At 43.3% G+C, this 15,211-nt stretch overlaps 1 protein-coding gene across 2 annotated transcripts in view; it reads left to right on the plus strand.

Annotated features, from left to right (window-relative positions):
• The first annotated feature begins 6,257 nt into the window (after window positions 1–6,257).
• Window positions 6,258–15,211, plus strand: part of malrd1 (MAM and LDL receptor class A domain containing 1) — a 121,081-nt gene continuing 112,127 nt past the window's right edge. For both annotated transcript variants that reach the window (XR_016486640.1, XM_036944252.2), the window contains exons 1-4: window positions 6,258–6,976; window positions 8,877–9,011; window positions 9,194–9,282; window positions 9,381–9,542. Coding sequence is in view for 1 of the 2 variants with exons in the window: in XM_036944252.2 (XP_036800147.2) it covers window positions 6,802–6,976; window positions 8,877–9,011; window positions 9,194–9,282; window positions 9,381–9,542 (561 nt within the window). In the remaining variant the exon portion in view is untranslated. The remainder of the gene's footprint in view (window positions 6,977–8,876; window positions 9,012–9,193; window positions 9,283–9,380; window positions 9,543–15,211) is intronic.

The following is a 15,211-nucleotide window of genomic DNA, read 5'->3' on the forward strand; positions in this document are numbered from 1 at the left end:
TTCATAAGGCTCAGTCGGTCCACGGTGTAGCCAAGGCTTTCACCTCCCAGCAGATTCTACCTGAAGAGTTGATGCTCTTTTCCACTTGTCACATCTCTCCAGTTAATATTTTTTTGATTTATGGTGTAAAAATTAGGGCACGATTGCTGCTGCACATGGAAGTATACAATGCATTGAGCAGCGCTCCAGGCACATTTCCCTTGATCAGAGAGTTAAAGTACCAAAATAGAAGGGCCGCTCTTACAGCTGTTGTCTGCAGGTGTGAAGATGAAACAACCCTCTCCCATGATGAGTTCACTTCAGCCTGCCGTGAATAACGGGTGTGCGTCTCAGATGGCACCTCGTTTATAGTGCACTACTTTTCACCTGGGCCCATAGATCTCTGATCAAAAATAGCGCACTATATAGGGAATAGGGTGCGATTTGGGAATCATCCCGAGACTTAGTCGGTGTAAAAGAAGCAATGGCATCAAAGCAGTGAATAATGTACCATCTCCAAAACAAACGGAGTGGAAACGGAATGCGAACGCTCTTCCCTTTTAATACATTCTAATTAACAGGCTGTCTAAAGGCAGCAGGATGGAAAAAAGCTATTATGAAGACGAATGAAGAGTCAACAGGACTTAGCTTTGGTCTGTTTTCCCCTTCTCCTTTGTTGCCCACAAATATGCATTTCTCTGTGAACTGTTGTGTAGTTGGCTCAACAGACACAGTAATCAGTTTCCCTGCATCTGCTGAATGGGAATGTTGCTCCAGTGGTTCAGGAGAACGGCAATGGACATTTTAGAGCCTTTTGCGAGGCCAGTGTTTTTAAAGTCTCTGGTGTGTTTTCGCCCATGTCTCTTGTCTGTATATCGGTATTATTTCGCCACTATATTCATGTGAGTTCTCTTGTAGGTATGATTTTAATGTTTCATATCTCGATGTGTGTATGTTGTAGCCAGGCCTACCTTGTCTGTCCCTCATACACTATTGTGCACCCGTATTCACGTGATTTCTGTCTATGGACTCACCACTATATAACTGGCATGCCATTACAGAGGATGGGTGCATCTCAAATTGCACCCCTTTCCCTTCAAAAAGTTGTGCACTTTAGGAAGTTCCTTTCCAAAACGCTATATATCCATATTCAGAAATGTTGGTCAATTTGATTAGATTTTTTAAAGAATTTATGAAAGAGAGTGGTGTGTTTTTCACCATCCTAATCATGGCATGGGGTTGTTCAGTGATAGACGTATTTGTTTGAAATCTATCACTTGATGGTTTAATTTCAGAGAGACAATCAGTTTTTTTTTGCAAAATGCTATCTATCCACCTCACTCTCAGAGAAATAAGTATAAGTAGACAGTCAAACGTAACAAATAACAACATTTGTAATAAAGAACTGTACAAACGATACTATATACAATAAATAGCCAAAAGTATATGATATTCCTGTGGGGACTTGCTTCCTGTCAGCCACAAGAGTATTAGTGAGGTCTGTTGCCACAAAGTTGGAAGCACAGAATCGTCTAGAATGTCATTGTATGCTGTAGCGTTAAGATTTCCCTTCACTGGAACTATGGGGCCTAGACCGAACAATGAAAAACAACCCCAGACCATTAATCCTCCTCCCCAAACTTTACAGTTGACACTATGGATTTAAGCAGGTAGTGTTCTCCTGGGTTCCACCAAACCCAGATTTGTCAGTTGGACTGCCAGATGGTGAAGCATGATTCATCACTTCAGAGAACGCATTTCCACTGCTCCAGAGTCCAATGGCGGTGAGCTTTACACCACTCCAGCCGACGCTTGGCATTGAGCGTGGTGATGTTAGGCTTGTGTGCGGCTGCTTGGCCATGCGGCTGCTTGGCCAACCCATTTCATGAAGCTTCCCACGAACAGTTTTTGTGCTGACGTTGCTTCCAGAGGCAGTTTGGAACTCAATAGTGAGTGTTGCAACCAAGGACAGATTGTTACGCTTCAGCGCTTGGCGGTCCTTTTCTGTGAGCTTATGTGGCCTACTACTTCGCGGCTGAGCCATTGTTGCTCCTAGATGTTTACACTTCATAATAACAGCACTGACAGTGCCTTCGGAAAGTATTCAGAGCCCTTGACTTTTTCCACATTTTGTTACATTACAGCCTTATTCTACAATGGATTAAATCGTTTCTCCCCCTCATCAATCTATACACAATAACCCATAATGACAAAGGAAAAACTGTTTTTTAGAAACTGATATCACATTTACTCAGTACTTTTTTGAAGCTGCTTTGGCAGTGATTACAGCCTCGCGTCTTCTTGGCACATCTGTATTTTGGGAGTTTCTCCCATTCTTCTCTGCAGATCCTCTCAAGCTCTGTCAGGTTGGATGGGGAGCGTTGCTGCACAGCTATTTTCAGGTCTCTTCAGAGATGTTAGATTGGGTTCAATTCCGGGCTCTGGCCAGGCCACTCAATGACATTCAGGTTCTTGTCCACTTGCCACTCCCGCGTTGTCTTGGCTGTGTGCTTAGGGTCATTGTCCTGTTTGAAGGTGAACCTTTCATCCCAGTGCTCTGGAGCAGGCTTTCATCAAGGATCTCTCTGTACTTTGCTCCGTTCATCTTTGCCTTGATCCTGACTAGTCTCCCAGTCCCGGCTGCTGAAAAACATCCCCACAACATGATGATGCCACCACCATGCTTCACTGTAGGGATGGTGCCAGATTTCCTCAATATGTGATGCTTGGCATTCAGGTCAAAGAGTTCACTCTTGGTTTCATCAAACCAGAGAATCTTGTTTCTCATCTTCTGAGAGTCTTTAGGTGCCTTTTGGCAAACTCCAAGCAGGCTGTCATGTGCCTTTTACATAAAGCAGTGGTGGGAAAAAGTAGCGTATTGTCATACTTGAGTAAAAGTAAAGATACCTTAAAAGGAAATGACTCAAGTAAAAGTGAAAGTCACCCAGTAAAATAGTACTTGAGTAAAAGTAAAAAGTATTTGGTTTTTAATATGCTGAAGTATCAAAAGTAAAAATATAAATCATTTCAAATTCCTGATATTAAGCAAACCAGTCGGCACTATTTTCCTGTTTTTTAAATAACGGATAGCCAGGGGCTATCTCCAACACTCAGACATAATTTACAAATGAAGCATGTGTGTTTAGTGAGTCTGCCAGATCAGAGGCAGTAGGGATGACCAGGGATGTTTCTTTTTGAATGCATAAATTGGACCATTTCCCTGTCCTGCTAAGCATTCAAAATGTAATGAGTACTTTTGGGTGTCAGGTAAAATTTATGGAGTAAAAAGTACTTTATTTTCTTTAGGAATGTAGTGAAGTAAAAGTTGTCAAAAATATAAATAGTAAAGTACAGATACCCCAAACAACGACTTAAGTAGTACTTTAAAGTATATTGACTAAAGTACTTTATGCCACTGCCATAAAGGCCTGATTGGTGGAGTGCTGCAGAGAATGTTGTCCTTCTGGAAGATTCTCCCATCTCCACAGAGGAACTATTGAGCTCTGTCAGAGTGACCATCAGGTTCTTGGTCACCTCCCTGACCAAGGCCCTTCTCCTTGCTCAGTTTGGCCAGGTGGCAGCTCTAGGAAGAGTCTTGGTGGTTCCAAACTTCTTTCATTTGAGAATGATGGAGGCCACTGTGTTCTTGGGGATCTTCAATGCAGCAGACATTTTTTGATGCCCCTCCCCAGATCTGTGCCTCGACACAATCCTGTCAATTCCTTCGACCTTATGGCTTGGTTTTTGCTCTGACATGCACTGTCAACTGTGGGACCTGATATAGACTGGAGTGTGCCTTTCCAATCGATTGAATTTACCACAGGTCGACTCCAATCAAGTTGTAGAAACATCTCAAGGATGGTCAATGGAAACAGGATATACCTGAGCTCAATTTCGAGTCTCATAGGGTCTGAATACTTATGCAAATTAGATAATTATTATTTCTTAGCAAAAATGTCAAACCTGTTTTCACTCTGTCATTATGGGGTATTGTGTGTAAATTGCTGAGGATATATATATTTTTAAATCAATTTTAGAGTAAGGCTGCAACGTAAGAAAATATGGAAAAAGTCAAGGTGTCTGAATACTTCCCGAAGGCACTGTACAGTTGACTGGGGCAGCTCTAGCAGGGCAGAAATTTGACAGACTGACTTGCCGGAAAGGTGGCATCCTATGATGGTGCCACGTTCCAAGTCACTTAGCTCTTCAGTACGGGCCATTCTACTGCCAATGTTTGTCTATGGAGGTTGCATGGCTATTTGCAAATGTATTTATTTTTTACACCTGTCAGCAACGGGTGTGGCTGAAAGAGCCGAATCCACTAATTTTACAGGTTGTCCACGCTCATTCAATCGAATTTGTATTAATCAATAGAGTAATGAGCTAAGTATGTAAAATATGTGCTTTTGACATTTTAGTCAGTTAGCAGATGCTCTTATCCAGTGCGACTTACAGCTAGTGCATTAATCTTAAGATAGCTAGGTGAGAGAACCACATATAGTAAAATATACATTACATGAACATTCCAGTCCAGCTAAACAATGGATGTGTACTGTCTTGCAAAAAAACATTTTAATACACACCCTAAAATATATGAATTAAATCTGAGAACAGTCATATTTTACACACACATATGAAGGTACCCATAAGCAATCATTTCGGGGGGGAAAAACAAATGTGGAGGTAGAATTTTGGAAATAAACTCTTCATATAGGGATAGGGTGCCATTTGGGACATACTCGATGACAGAAACAGAGGTCAAAGGTGCCTGTGCTAACATCCTTAACAGACTGGTTGCAAATGAGAATTCAATCATACCTAGGTTTTAATATGTACCAGACACTGGGCAAAGAAGATTGTTGCCATACTTTGACAAATGGTTGCAGTGGTTCCCCCAGCCCTGTGGACCTAAATTAGAAGTATTTCAAAAAAAACTTAAGTCACTTACCATGGTGCAGCAAGTTGACCTCTCTCTCTTGCTTGTGAAGGTTAATTGATTCTCGGGAGTTACAAATTCATAAGCTGGAAAAGAGAGGGAGAGAGAGAGAGGGATGGAGGGGGGGGAAAGATACCTGGACTCAATGCTGGCCTAACAAGAGAGCGTGTGGAGGAAACCCGTGTTGTGGTTTAATCAACCGTTTGTTGATTTCATCAATTGCTTCACCTCAAAGTTTCTCATTTTCCACAGAAGAATACACTTGAAAGCACATTACGAATTTTAAGACACGTCATCTGTGCGTTAATATGTGCGAAGATGCACTGGAGGAGAATGAAGGTAACTAACCCCCAGTCTACGCCAACCCGCCAACCCATCTGGATAGAATGCATTCAAGTTAACCGCCAATTGGTGTTTTGCATAGAGGATACATGACGTCGTTTCTACGAATATGAACACTGACTGCTTGTAGTTAAATGTATCCATTGATGAAGTCCAACTTTACTTACTGTAAATGAGCTCCTTGGCTCGTTTGGGCAGTTAATGACTTCTGCTGCTGACGATGGCAATTAATTATGCTTAGATTAGACACCTCCGCTACACTGTATTGCCATTCTGAGTTTCTTCCTGCAAAAGAGGCAAAGAATTATGTCAAGCTGTTTTGCTTTCATTGGCAACTTTCACTGGGGACGGGTCATTTTGAAATGGCATTTTTGTCCCCCCGCCCCCCCAGTTGTATCAGTGGAATGTAATACAGAACAAGGCATGTTGTGCTCTAGGTCCATGTGGACATGTTACATATGGGTGGTCCCGGGAATCAAACCCAGTGCCCTGGCATTACAAGCGCCATGCTCTACCAACTGTGTTACACGGAATGAGTTTGACACCTCTGCCCTATATTGTGCACTACTTTTGGCCAGAGCGCTAGTCAAAAGCAGTGCACTATATAGGGGAACAGGGTGTCATTCTTAGTTCCAGCGAGCTGTTGATCGTCCCTCTTGTCCCAGCGTTGATTTCATTTGGGCTCCTGGCCCCTTGTGGCCGTCCTGGCCGTCTGCCGCTGGTACATCTGAATGATATCCTTTACTTATTGATTCATGTGAAATGAAAGTATGTTTGAACATACATTTGTAAGTACGAGTGGCCCTGTCGGGCAGAACTAATGGTCCTCTTTCACGTAGTTCATATTTCCATGGAGAGTTAATCTCTCTCCTGTGTTGTGCTACAAAGCCCTTAGACATATCATTGGTTCGTGGTAAATGTCCTTACCTGGACCCCACAGCGTGGAAAGTGTACTTTCTAGACTAGGGTTGCAAGTAGCCTAGTGGTTAAGAGTGTTGGGCCGGTAACTGAAACGTCACTGGTTCAAATCCTTGAGCCAACTAGGTGAAAACACTGCCGATGTGCCCTTTAGCAAGGCACTTAACCCGAATTGCTCCTGTGAGTCACTCTGGATAAGAGTGTCTGTGAAAGGACAAATGTAGATTATGTGCAAGGCGCTAGCGGTCTTCAATTGCACTGACAGCGCAATAAATACAAAACATCCTATGCAAATGACTAGAGCTTGAAAAATTGTTGAGAGGGAAACATTTGACTACTTACATTCTGTAAGGCTTTTATTACAGCCACAGGGACAGCCTTACAGTCCCAGACTCAGGTACACACACACAGGCCATTGAGTAACAGTCATAAAAGCCATTTATTGACTAGGAACAACAGCTGGAAAACGCGTTCGCTTTCAATCTAAGTAAACTGTGACTGGCGAGGGGCTACTTTTGTTGTGTATTTTACTCATTGTTTTGTAAAAAAAAAATAACATGGTTTTATGGAAGTGAAGGGTGAGCGTGTGATTGTGGACTAGCCTGAGTATTGGAATAACCTACCTGATGACTTTACTGCGGAGGCCTCTGTGCCTGCTGGCCTGCTCTCTGCTCTGTGTCTCTGTGTGTGCTGGGACCTGCTGGCCAGGAGAGTTTACATGTGAACAGGGCTGGTGTGTGTCTGAGGACCATGTGTGTGACTTCACTGACTACTGTGGGGATGGCAGCGATGAGAGAAATTGTGAGTATACAGCTCAATGAGTCAGTGATTTACATTCATAGTTTGTCTTTCCGTTATTGTTGATTACAGATTACTGTTGAATCGTTGATTATTCGGCCAAAGAATAAACCACTAATTAGGGTGTGTGTGTATGTAAATGTGGAATTGTGTGATAAGATTAACGTTCTGAGATTATGCGTAAAACCTACATAACATGTAAAAGTAGCCTCCATCTTTGAGGGGAAAGTGTCCTTATTTCACAGTAGACCTATAAACAGGCTTTAATGTATGTCATCGGAAGGAGACCAAGGTGCAGCGTGGTAGGCGTACATTATTTTATTTAAATGTTCCACCAAGAAAACCAATACACCGACCGAACCACTTCATCGTGCAAACTACATGCACTCAAACAAAGACAAGATCCCACACTGAAGGAGGGCAAAAGGGCTGCCTAAGTATGATCCCCAATCAGAGACAATGAAAGACAGCTGCCTCTGATTGGGAACCACACTCGGCCAAACACAAAGAAACAGAGAACATAGAATTCCCACCCAAATCACACCCTGACCTAACCAGACATAGAGAATAACAAGGATCTCTAAGGTCAGGGCGTGACACAGGCTCATGTTTATGGAATATATTTATATTAAAAATTACCATTATATGGTCACATGAAATGGAGGAGAGAAGTGTATTCAAATGAGGAGATTTCCTGTGCTTTGCGCCAATGGAAATGCACAGAATGTTTACCACATGCACATGTTCTAACACCTAGGCTGGCGAACCACATGACTACCTAGAGTAGCCCTAGTAAAGACAGACAGACAGATCAATATTTATGGTACTAGTCCTACGCTGCTTCAGCTCCATGCATTCCAATATGGCTGAGTCCCAAATGGCACCCTAGTCCCCTAAATAGTGTATTACTTTTGACCATGGCCCATAGGGCTCTGGTCAAAAGTACTGTAGTGCACTACATAGGGAATAGGTTGCCATTTGGAACACATCCTATGTCTTTAGAGATACTTTGGCTATGCACAGCCATTTAGCTCTGTACAGCCATTTAGCTCTCCCACCTCTCCCTGAGTTTTATTCACAAGGTTCCCTCACTGACCCTAAGGCTACGGGTATGTTAACCCCCCCCCCCCCCCCCCAAAAAAAATAATTTTCCCCCTCTTTTTTTCCCACATTTTTGTTCCCAATTTCATGATATCCAATAGGTAGTTACAGTCTTGTCTCATTGCTGCAACTCCCGTACGAACTCGGGAGAGGCGAAGGTCGAGAGCCATGCGTCCTCTGAAACACGACCCAACCAAGCCGCACTGCTTCTTGACACAATGCCTGCTTAACCCGAAAGCCAGCCACACCAATGTGTCTGGAGGAAACACCGTACTCCTGGCGACCGTGTCAGCGTGCATGCGCCCGGCCCGCCACGGTAGTCACTAGAACGAAATGGGACAAGGATATCCCTGCCTGCCAAACCCTCCCCTAACCCGGACGACGCTGGGCCAATTGTGCGCCGCCCCATGCGTCTCCTGGTCGCTGCCGGCTGCGACAGAGCCTGGACTCAAACCAGGATCTCTAGTAGCACAGCTAGCACTCTCGATGCAGTGCACTCGGGAGGCCAACACCGCAGTTTTGACATAGGGCCGTAAAGTAGCACTTTAGGGAGCATAAGCAGATCTGCTAAACAAATGGTTCTTTATGATGCCTACAATACAACCTACAGTGGAACCCTACACCTCAGAGGGCTCTTAAACTACTATGTAGTCCATAGGGCTGTGGTCAAAAGTAGTGAACTACTGTATATAGGGAATAGGGTACCATTTGGGGGACAGACTCACGGTGTCCAATGGCCGACCTGCTGTGTTCTGTGTTTATGAATGTTCTTGGTGGTTATAATATTTTTGTGGGGGTGAAGGTTCTGGATACACTAGGTGTGACTTTGAGCAGGGGTTCTGTGACCTGTTACCCAGCTCGGAAACACACTTAGGATGGACCAGAAGAACAGGGTTCAACACCACCGGACCCAAACACGACCACAACAACCAATCAGGTACCGCAATGATGAACTCTGAATTTCAGAAGCTACTTTGGTAAATGATTTGGGCCATTCTGGAACATGATGCACAGATTCGCCAACTCCAAGTACACGAGCACTCAAGAACATTGGACATTTTATAAGATTCTTTCTAGTTCTTTTTACTATCTCTCTCTCTCTCTCTCTCGCGCCTCCAGCTCATTACCTGGCTCTGTGGCCTGTGACAGGAGAGACAGCACAGGCTTACTTGAGGAGTCCTGTGTTCCTGCCCTCAAAGACATGCTGGGTAAAACACAGCTTTAATAACACCCGGTTAATCCTGCCATTGTGTTAACTGGCTGTCACCCTCCTTTACTGACATGCCACATGTCCTCCCCTCTACAGGTGACCTTCTATCACCATGTGGGGGTGGTGAGTGGGTCTTTACAGGTCCTGACCCAAAAATACCCGCTAGGTTGGAGCCACTCGGCGTGGAACCGGTCAAAAACACAGGCACACACATGGCTACGGACAGTGATACCTTTCACCAGTGCTCACCAATTCCAGGTCTGTATCAACCTGCCTCACAACTTTCCACTGTCATTCACAATCACAAACCATACAGTTAACTGGCTGTACCGTTTGGTAGGTCATATACTGCATGACCAAAAGTATGTGGACACTTGCTAGTCGAACATCTCATTCCAAAATCATGGGCATTAATATGGAGTTGGTCCCCCCTTTGCTGCTATAACAGCCTCCACTCTTCTGGGAAGGCTTTCCACTAGATATTGGAACATTGCTGCGGGGATTTGCTTTCTTTCAGCCACAAGAGCATTAGTGAGATCAGGCGCTGATGTTGGGCGATTAGGTCTGGCTCGCAGTCGGCATTCCAAATCATCCCAAAGGTCTTCGATGGGTTTGAGGTCAGGGCTCTGTGCAGGCCAGTCAAGTACTTCCACACCGATCTCGACAAACCATTTCTGTATGGACCTCGCTTTGTGCATAGGGGGCATTGTCATGCTGAAACAGGAAAGGGCCTTCCCCAATCTGTTGCCACAAAGTTGGAAACACAGAATCATCTAGAATGTCATTGTATGCTGTAGCGTTAAGATTTGCCTTCACTGGAACTAAGGGCCCTAGCCCAAACCATGAAAAACAGCCCAGACCATTATTTCTCCTCCACCACACTTTAGTGTTAGCACTATGCATTTGAGCAGGTAGCGTTCTCCTGGCATCCACCAAACCCAGATTGCTCCGTTCGGACTGCCAGATGGTGAAGTGTGATTCATCACTCAAGAGGACGCAATTCCACTGCTCCAGAGTCCAATGGTGGCGAGCTTTACACCACTCCAGACAACGCTTGGCATTGCGCATGGTGACCTTAGGCTTGTGTGTGGCTGCTCGGCCATGGAAACCCATTTCATGAAACTCCCAACTAACAGTTCTTGTGCTGACGTTGCTTCCAGAGGCAGTTTGGAACTCGGCAGTGAGTGTTGCAACCGAGGACAGACCATTTTTACGTGCCGGTCCCTTTCTGTGAGTTTGTGTGGCCTACCACGTCGCAGCTGAGCCATTGTTGCTCCTAGATGTTTTCACTTCACAATAACAGCACTTACAGCTCTAACAAGGCAGACATTTGACGAACTGACTTGTTGCAAAGGTGGCATCCTATGACAGTGCCACGTTGAAAGTCACTGAGCTCTTCAGTAAGGACATTTGACTGACAGTGTTTGTCTATGGAGATTGCATGGCGGTGTGCTCAATTCTATACCTGTCAGCAATGGGTGTGAAGTGGTGTCCACATACTTTTGTGCATATATAGTGTACATGCAACCATCAATTGGATTGCAGACATCACAGATCAAGAGCTAACTGGTAAAAATCTGTCATTCTGCCCCTGAGCAAGGCAGTTAGCCCACTGTTCCCCGGGCACCAAAGACATGGATGCCGATTATGGCAGCCCCCCGCACCTCTCTGATTCAGAGGGGTTGGGTTAGATGCAGAATATGCATTTCAGTTGAAGGCATTCAGTTGTGCAACTGACTAGGTATCCCCCTGTCCCTTTGTCTCTGTTTGTGGTTTTTGCATGTATTTGTCATTGTTGACCGTTGAGGCATAAAGCTGTCAGGTATAGCGTGTAGCATTAAATGGGGGTCCAGAGCCTCTTAGATTGTTCTGACCCAAATGGACTCTACTCTAGCCATCTGGACTGAGTTGAAACCTACTAATAGTGTCCTCCTCTGCTCTACAGACACAGACCGGGTCTCACCACCCTGTTGTCTGGTCCCTTACCCCCTTCTGTTATCTTTGTCTCGACCATCTGCTACAGGGACTATCCAGCTCCACAGCTCCACATCTCCACAGCTCCAAAATGGCTGAATGATTCATGTAATAGAGGTCAACTCTGCTTGTATGCTGACACTCAGTTTCACTTTGAGACGCAAATTAATTTTCCGATCATACAGTACATGTCAGGCGATTCAGTTTTGAATTATATCAATACAGCGACTTGGAATGGAATCTGTCCAATGATCTGTCCGTCAGAATGAGGGTGATATGCAACATGCATCATCAGTCTCTTGTTGACAGAAATATGAAAGGTTGAGTCATAGCATAATGCTGATGTGGGTATGACACAAGCCATTGATTCATGTAGTCATAAATCAGTCCTAATCAGATGAGTTGTAAAACTCCACTGTGGAAGATGTAGCCTGTGGACTTTGAACAGAACAATGGCGAATTAGGCTGATAGCGGAGACAGGAAGAGAGATAAAGGTTTGGTCAGATGAACTCAGTCCTAAGATGCCTTAGCTAAGTGCACTATTAACCATACACACTGGTGGACACGTGCGCATGAACACCACACATACACAGTGTCATGTCCAGAACATTTTTGAATAGGGTGGCCAAGGTGGGGCGCAGACCCAGTCGGGGGGGGGGGGGGGGGGGGGGCAATAACATTTTGAACCTTAATCGATGGAGGGTGGAATTTTTGTTCTATATCATTATGATGTTTCAACACATGAAATGCTTCAGCATAGGTTTGGCCATCCCTAAACTTTTCCTCTTCAAATAAATCATAAATCAATTCCAAAAGTCTTGTTACAGTGCTTGCACTCAAGGTCAGGATTTTATATAAGGGAATTAGCATACAGCGGTAAATCCACTGGAAGGTGCCATTATACCGTGACATTCGGGAGTCTCTTTTTCATGGGACCTCCCATATATGGCCTTTATAGTAAAAACACATAATTTAACTGTAAAAATCTATTACCTTTTTAATGTGTCATTAACACAACCAGTCATAATGTTTTTATCTAGTTGTCAAACAAATCACTTCAAAAGGAGATTAAGTAGGTTACCTGCGCACGTTCGTGCACTTCAAAACAAGGCCAGCGTCCGAATGGCGCGCTGTGCACCCGCCATTTTGACTGGAAAGGGACATCTATTACAACCACCATCATCTCAAAGGTCCACCTCAGAGGAAGATGCCCCACCTATTTCAAGTCATTCCTGTCCTAGAGCGGACATTATCCTAGAGGTGAAAGCACCATCAGTTAAGACGGGCTCCTTTACTGTCAGGTGAAAATAACTATTTCAGAAAAAGACTACCAGTCTACCTGTCAGGAGATGAGTCTCAGCTAAACCGTGCCTATACAACCTTTTGACATGTTGAGGGTTGACGTTCGTCTGACTCTTGCTGTTTGATAAATCCAGTGATACCGTGTCGTATTCCTAATGTCATTAATATTTCGACATGCACACGGACCAAATAGCTCTATTCTTTGTTCTCTCTTATCATTTCAGGAAGCTAGCTAGCTATACACTGGGTATACAACATTAGGAACACCTGCTCTTTCCATGATAAAGACTGACCAGGAGAATCCAGGTGAAAGCTACGATTCCTTTTTAATGTCTCCTGTTATATCCACTTCAATCAGTGTAAATAAAAGGGAGGAGACAGGTTAAAGAAGGATTTTTAAGCCTTGAGACAATTGAGACATGAGCTGTGTTCAAATACTCATACTAACCGCTCTAACCGTACTATTCGTGATGTAAATTGAGCATGTAGTATGCTTATTGGTCATAGTATGGAGATGGTTAGTATCCAAAAGTTCCAAAAATACGAAGTATACAAGAGGACACTATTTCCGTCCATGATGCAATTCTTCAGAAAATGGGCCTGGCTTCGCAATGTTTTCAGATTTGAAGAACATGGTGGAAAATATGCAGCTGAAGTCCGACAAGAGCGGATACATATTCATTGCTTTAACTAATTATGACAAATGTTAAGAAAATGTTGAGCAATGTGATAAAGTCATCACTTTTCAGATGAGTTCCCGTTACACATTATGTTGACTGACAAGCCTTACGAACCACAAAGTCATTATGTCATTACAGCTGTTGCTTGTATGTACTGGTATTTTAGCGAGCTACCTAATGTTAGTTGGCTACTAATACATTGAACTTGCCGGTATAACTATATGCTATCTAACTACCCAATGTTTATTGACTTGATTATTCACATCATTCTTAGCTTAGCTAAACCGTATAGTCAAAGCCATTTGGGGTTTACTACCATTTTATTTGGGCATTTTTATTTTTCAGAAATGTGGTGGGTACTCTCTTCATTCGCAAAACTTTATCCTGCTAACTGTTCCAAATGTCCGAACTGAATTTGGTAAAAGGGCTTTTATGTACTCTGCGCCATCGGCTTGGAACGCCTTACAAAATACTTCTAAACTGGAAGAACTTGTTCCGATTGGTGTTTTTAAATCACTGATGAAGGATTTTGAGGCTAATTCCCTGACCTGTCAATGTTTTTAATTTGCTGTTTTATGATTTTGTTATACTCTTGTGAATTCTATGGTTTTTACTATATTACTTGTAGTTTTTCATGTTGTTTGTCTGTAATTGTGTCATGACTTGGTTCTGCCTATCTTGGCCAGGACGCTCTTGAAAAAGAGATTTCAAATCTCAATGAGCCCTTACTGGTTAAATAAAATAAAAAATAGTTGTTGTGCGTTCTCAATGGACATGGTTAATGAAGTCGTAAGATGTCTAGCTAGTAATTTGTTATGCTAACAAGCTAGCAAGAAGTTGCATAGCAACAGCATCAACTTTCAGTAGACAGGCGAAGCGCTAGTACACAACTAAAAGGATACAGTTTGTTTACAGTATACTAAAATTAACTAATAGTATGTGGATATACTCATTAAGTGTGTAGTATACAGTATGTTGGTACAAAGTCATAATTTTCTGTCACACCTGCTCCCGCTCTCCCTCTCTGGTGCTCAAGGGCGCCAGGCTGCCCTTCATTACACACACCTGTCAACATCATTACGCGCATCAGCGCTCACTGGACTCACATGGATGCCTTCACTTTGTTGATTGACTTCCCTATTTCTGTCTGCTCCTCACTTTGTTCCCCGTGTCTGCATTATTGTCGTTTCCGTTTCCCCTGTCCAGACGCTGTCCATATTCTGTTCCTGTCCATGGTCATTATATGTTCACTCCCTGCACCTGCTTCTCGTCTCCAGTGTCGATCCTTACAATTTTCTTAAAATCAAATTTTAAATCTAACTCTCACCTTAACCCTAACCTTTACTACACTTCTACCATTAGCCTAAATCTAAACTCAAAAAGCATTTTTTTTCATGAATCTGTACAATATAGCCTATTTTGACTTGGTGGCTGTTTTATCTAGTGGAAACTCAGGTGTAGGCTACATAGAAAAGCTGTTTGGCTCTCAGAGGACAACAGGTGTTTCTGATGATTGAACATTGCAATGCAGGTGGGTGTTAATGGTGCTTTCAAAACAACTTGGAACTCAGAGAAAAAAATAGGTCAAATCATGATGTCAGTGATCTGCAGGTTGGAAAAGCAGAGCTCTAAAAATATGCCATAGTTTCCAACTTGGAATTCTGAGTTGGATGACCGATTTGTCTTGAATGCACTGAGGACGGCATAACATTTCAATAAAACCACGCCCTGAAACAAAATGTTGGCTGAAAAGAATTTGCACATTATCTCATAGGAAAAGGCACGTAAAACTCACGGAAACATTAAAAGACACACATTCGGATTTGGCACATCAAGCCCAAATATATCATACTTTGACTAAAACGATGACTTATTTTGCCATTTGTCTTTCAACTCCAAATAGTATTCTACTGATGTGGGCGTTTAATGACATTCAGACTACAGAGTGGCATGTATTAATGGATGCCAAG

This window comes from Oncorhynchus mykiss, chromosome 15 (genome assembly GCF_057628025.1).
Source record: "Oncorhynchus mykiss isolate SJ-2025 chromosome 15, ASM5762802v1, whole genome shotgun sequence".
In the NCBI taxonomy this organism is placed as follows: Eukaryota; Metazoa; Chordata; class Actinopteri; order Salmoniformes; family Salmonidae; genus Oncorhynchus; species Oncorhynchus mykiss.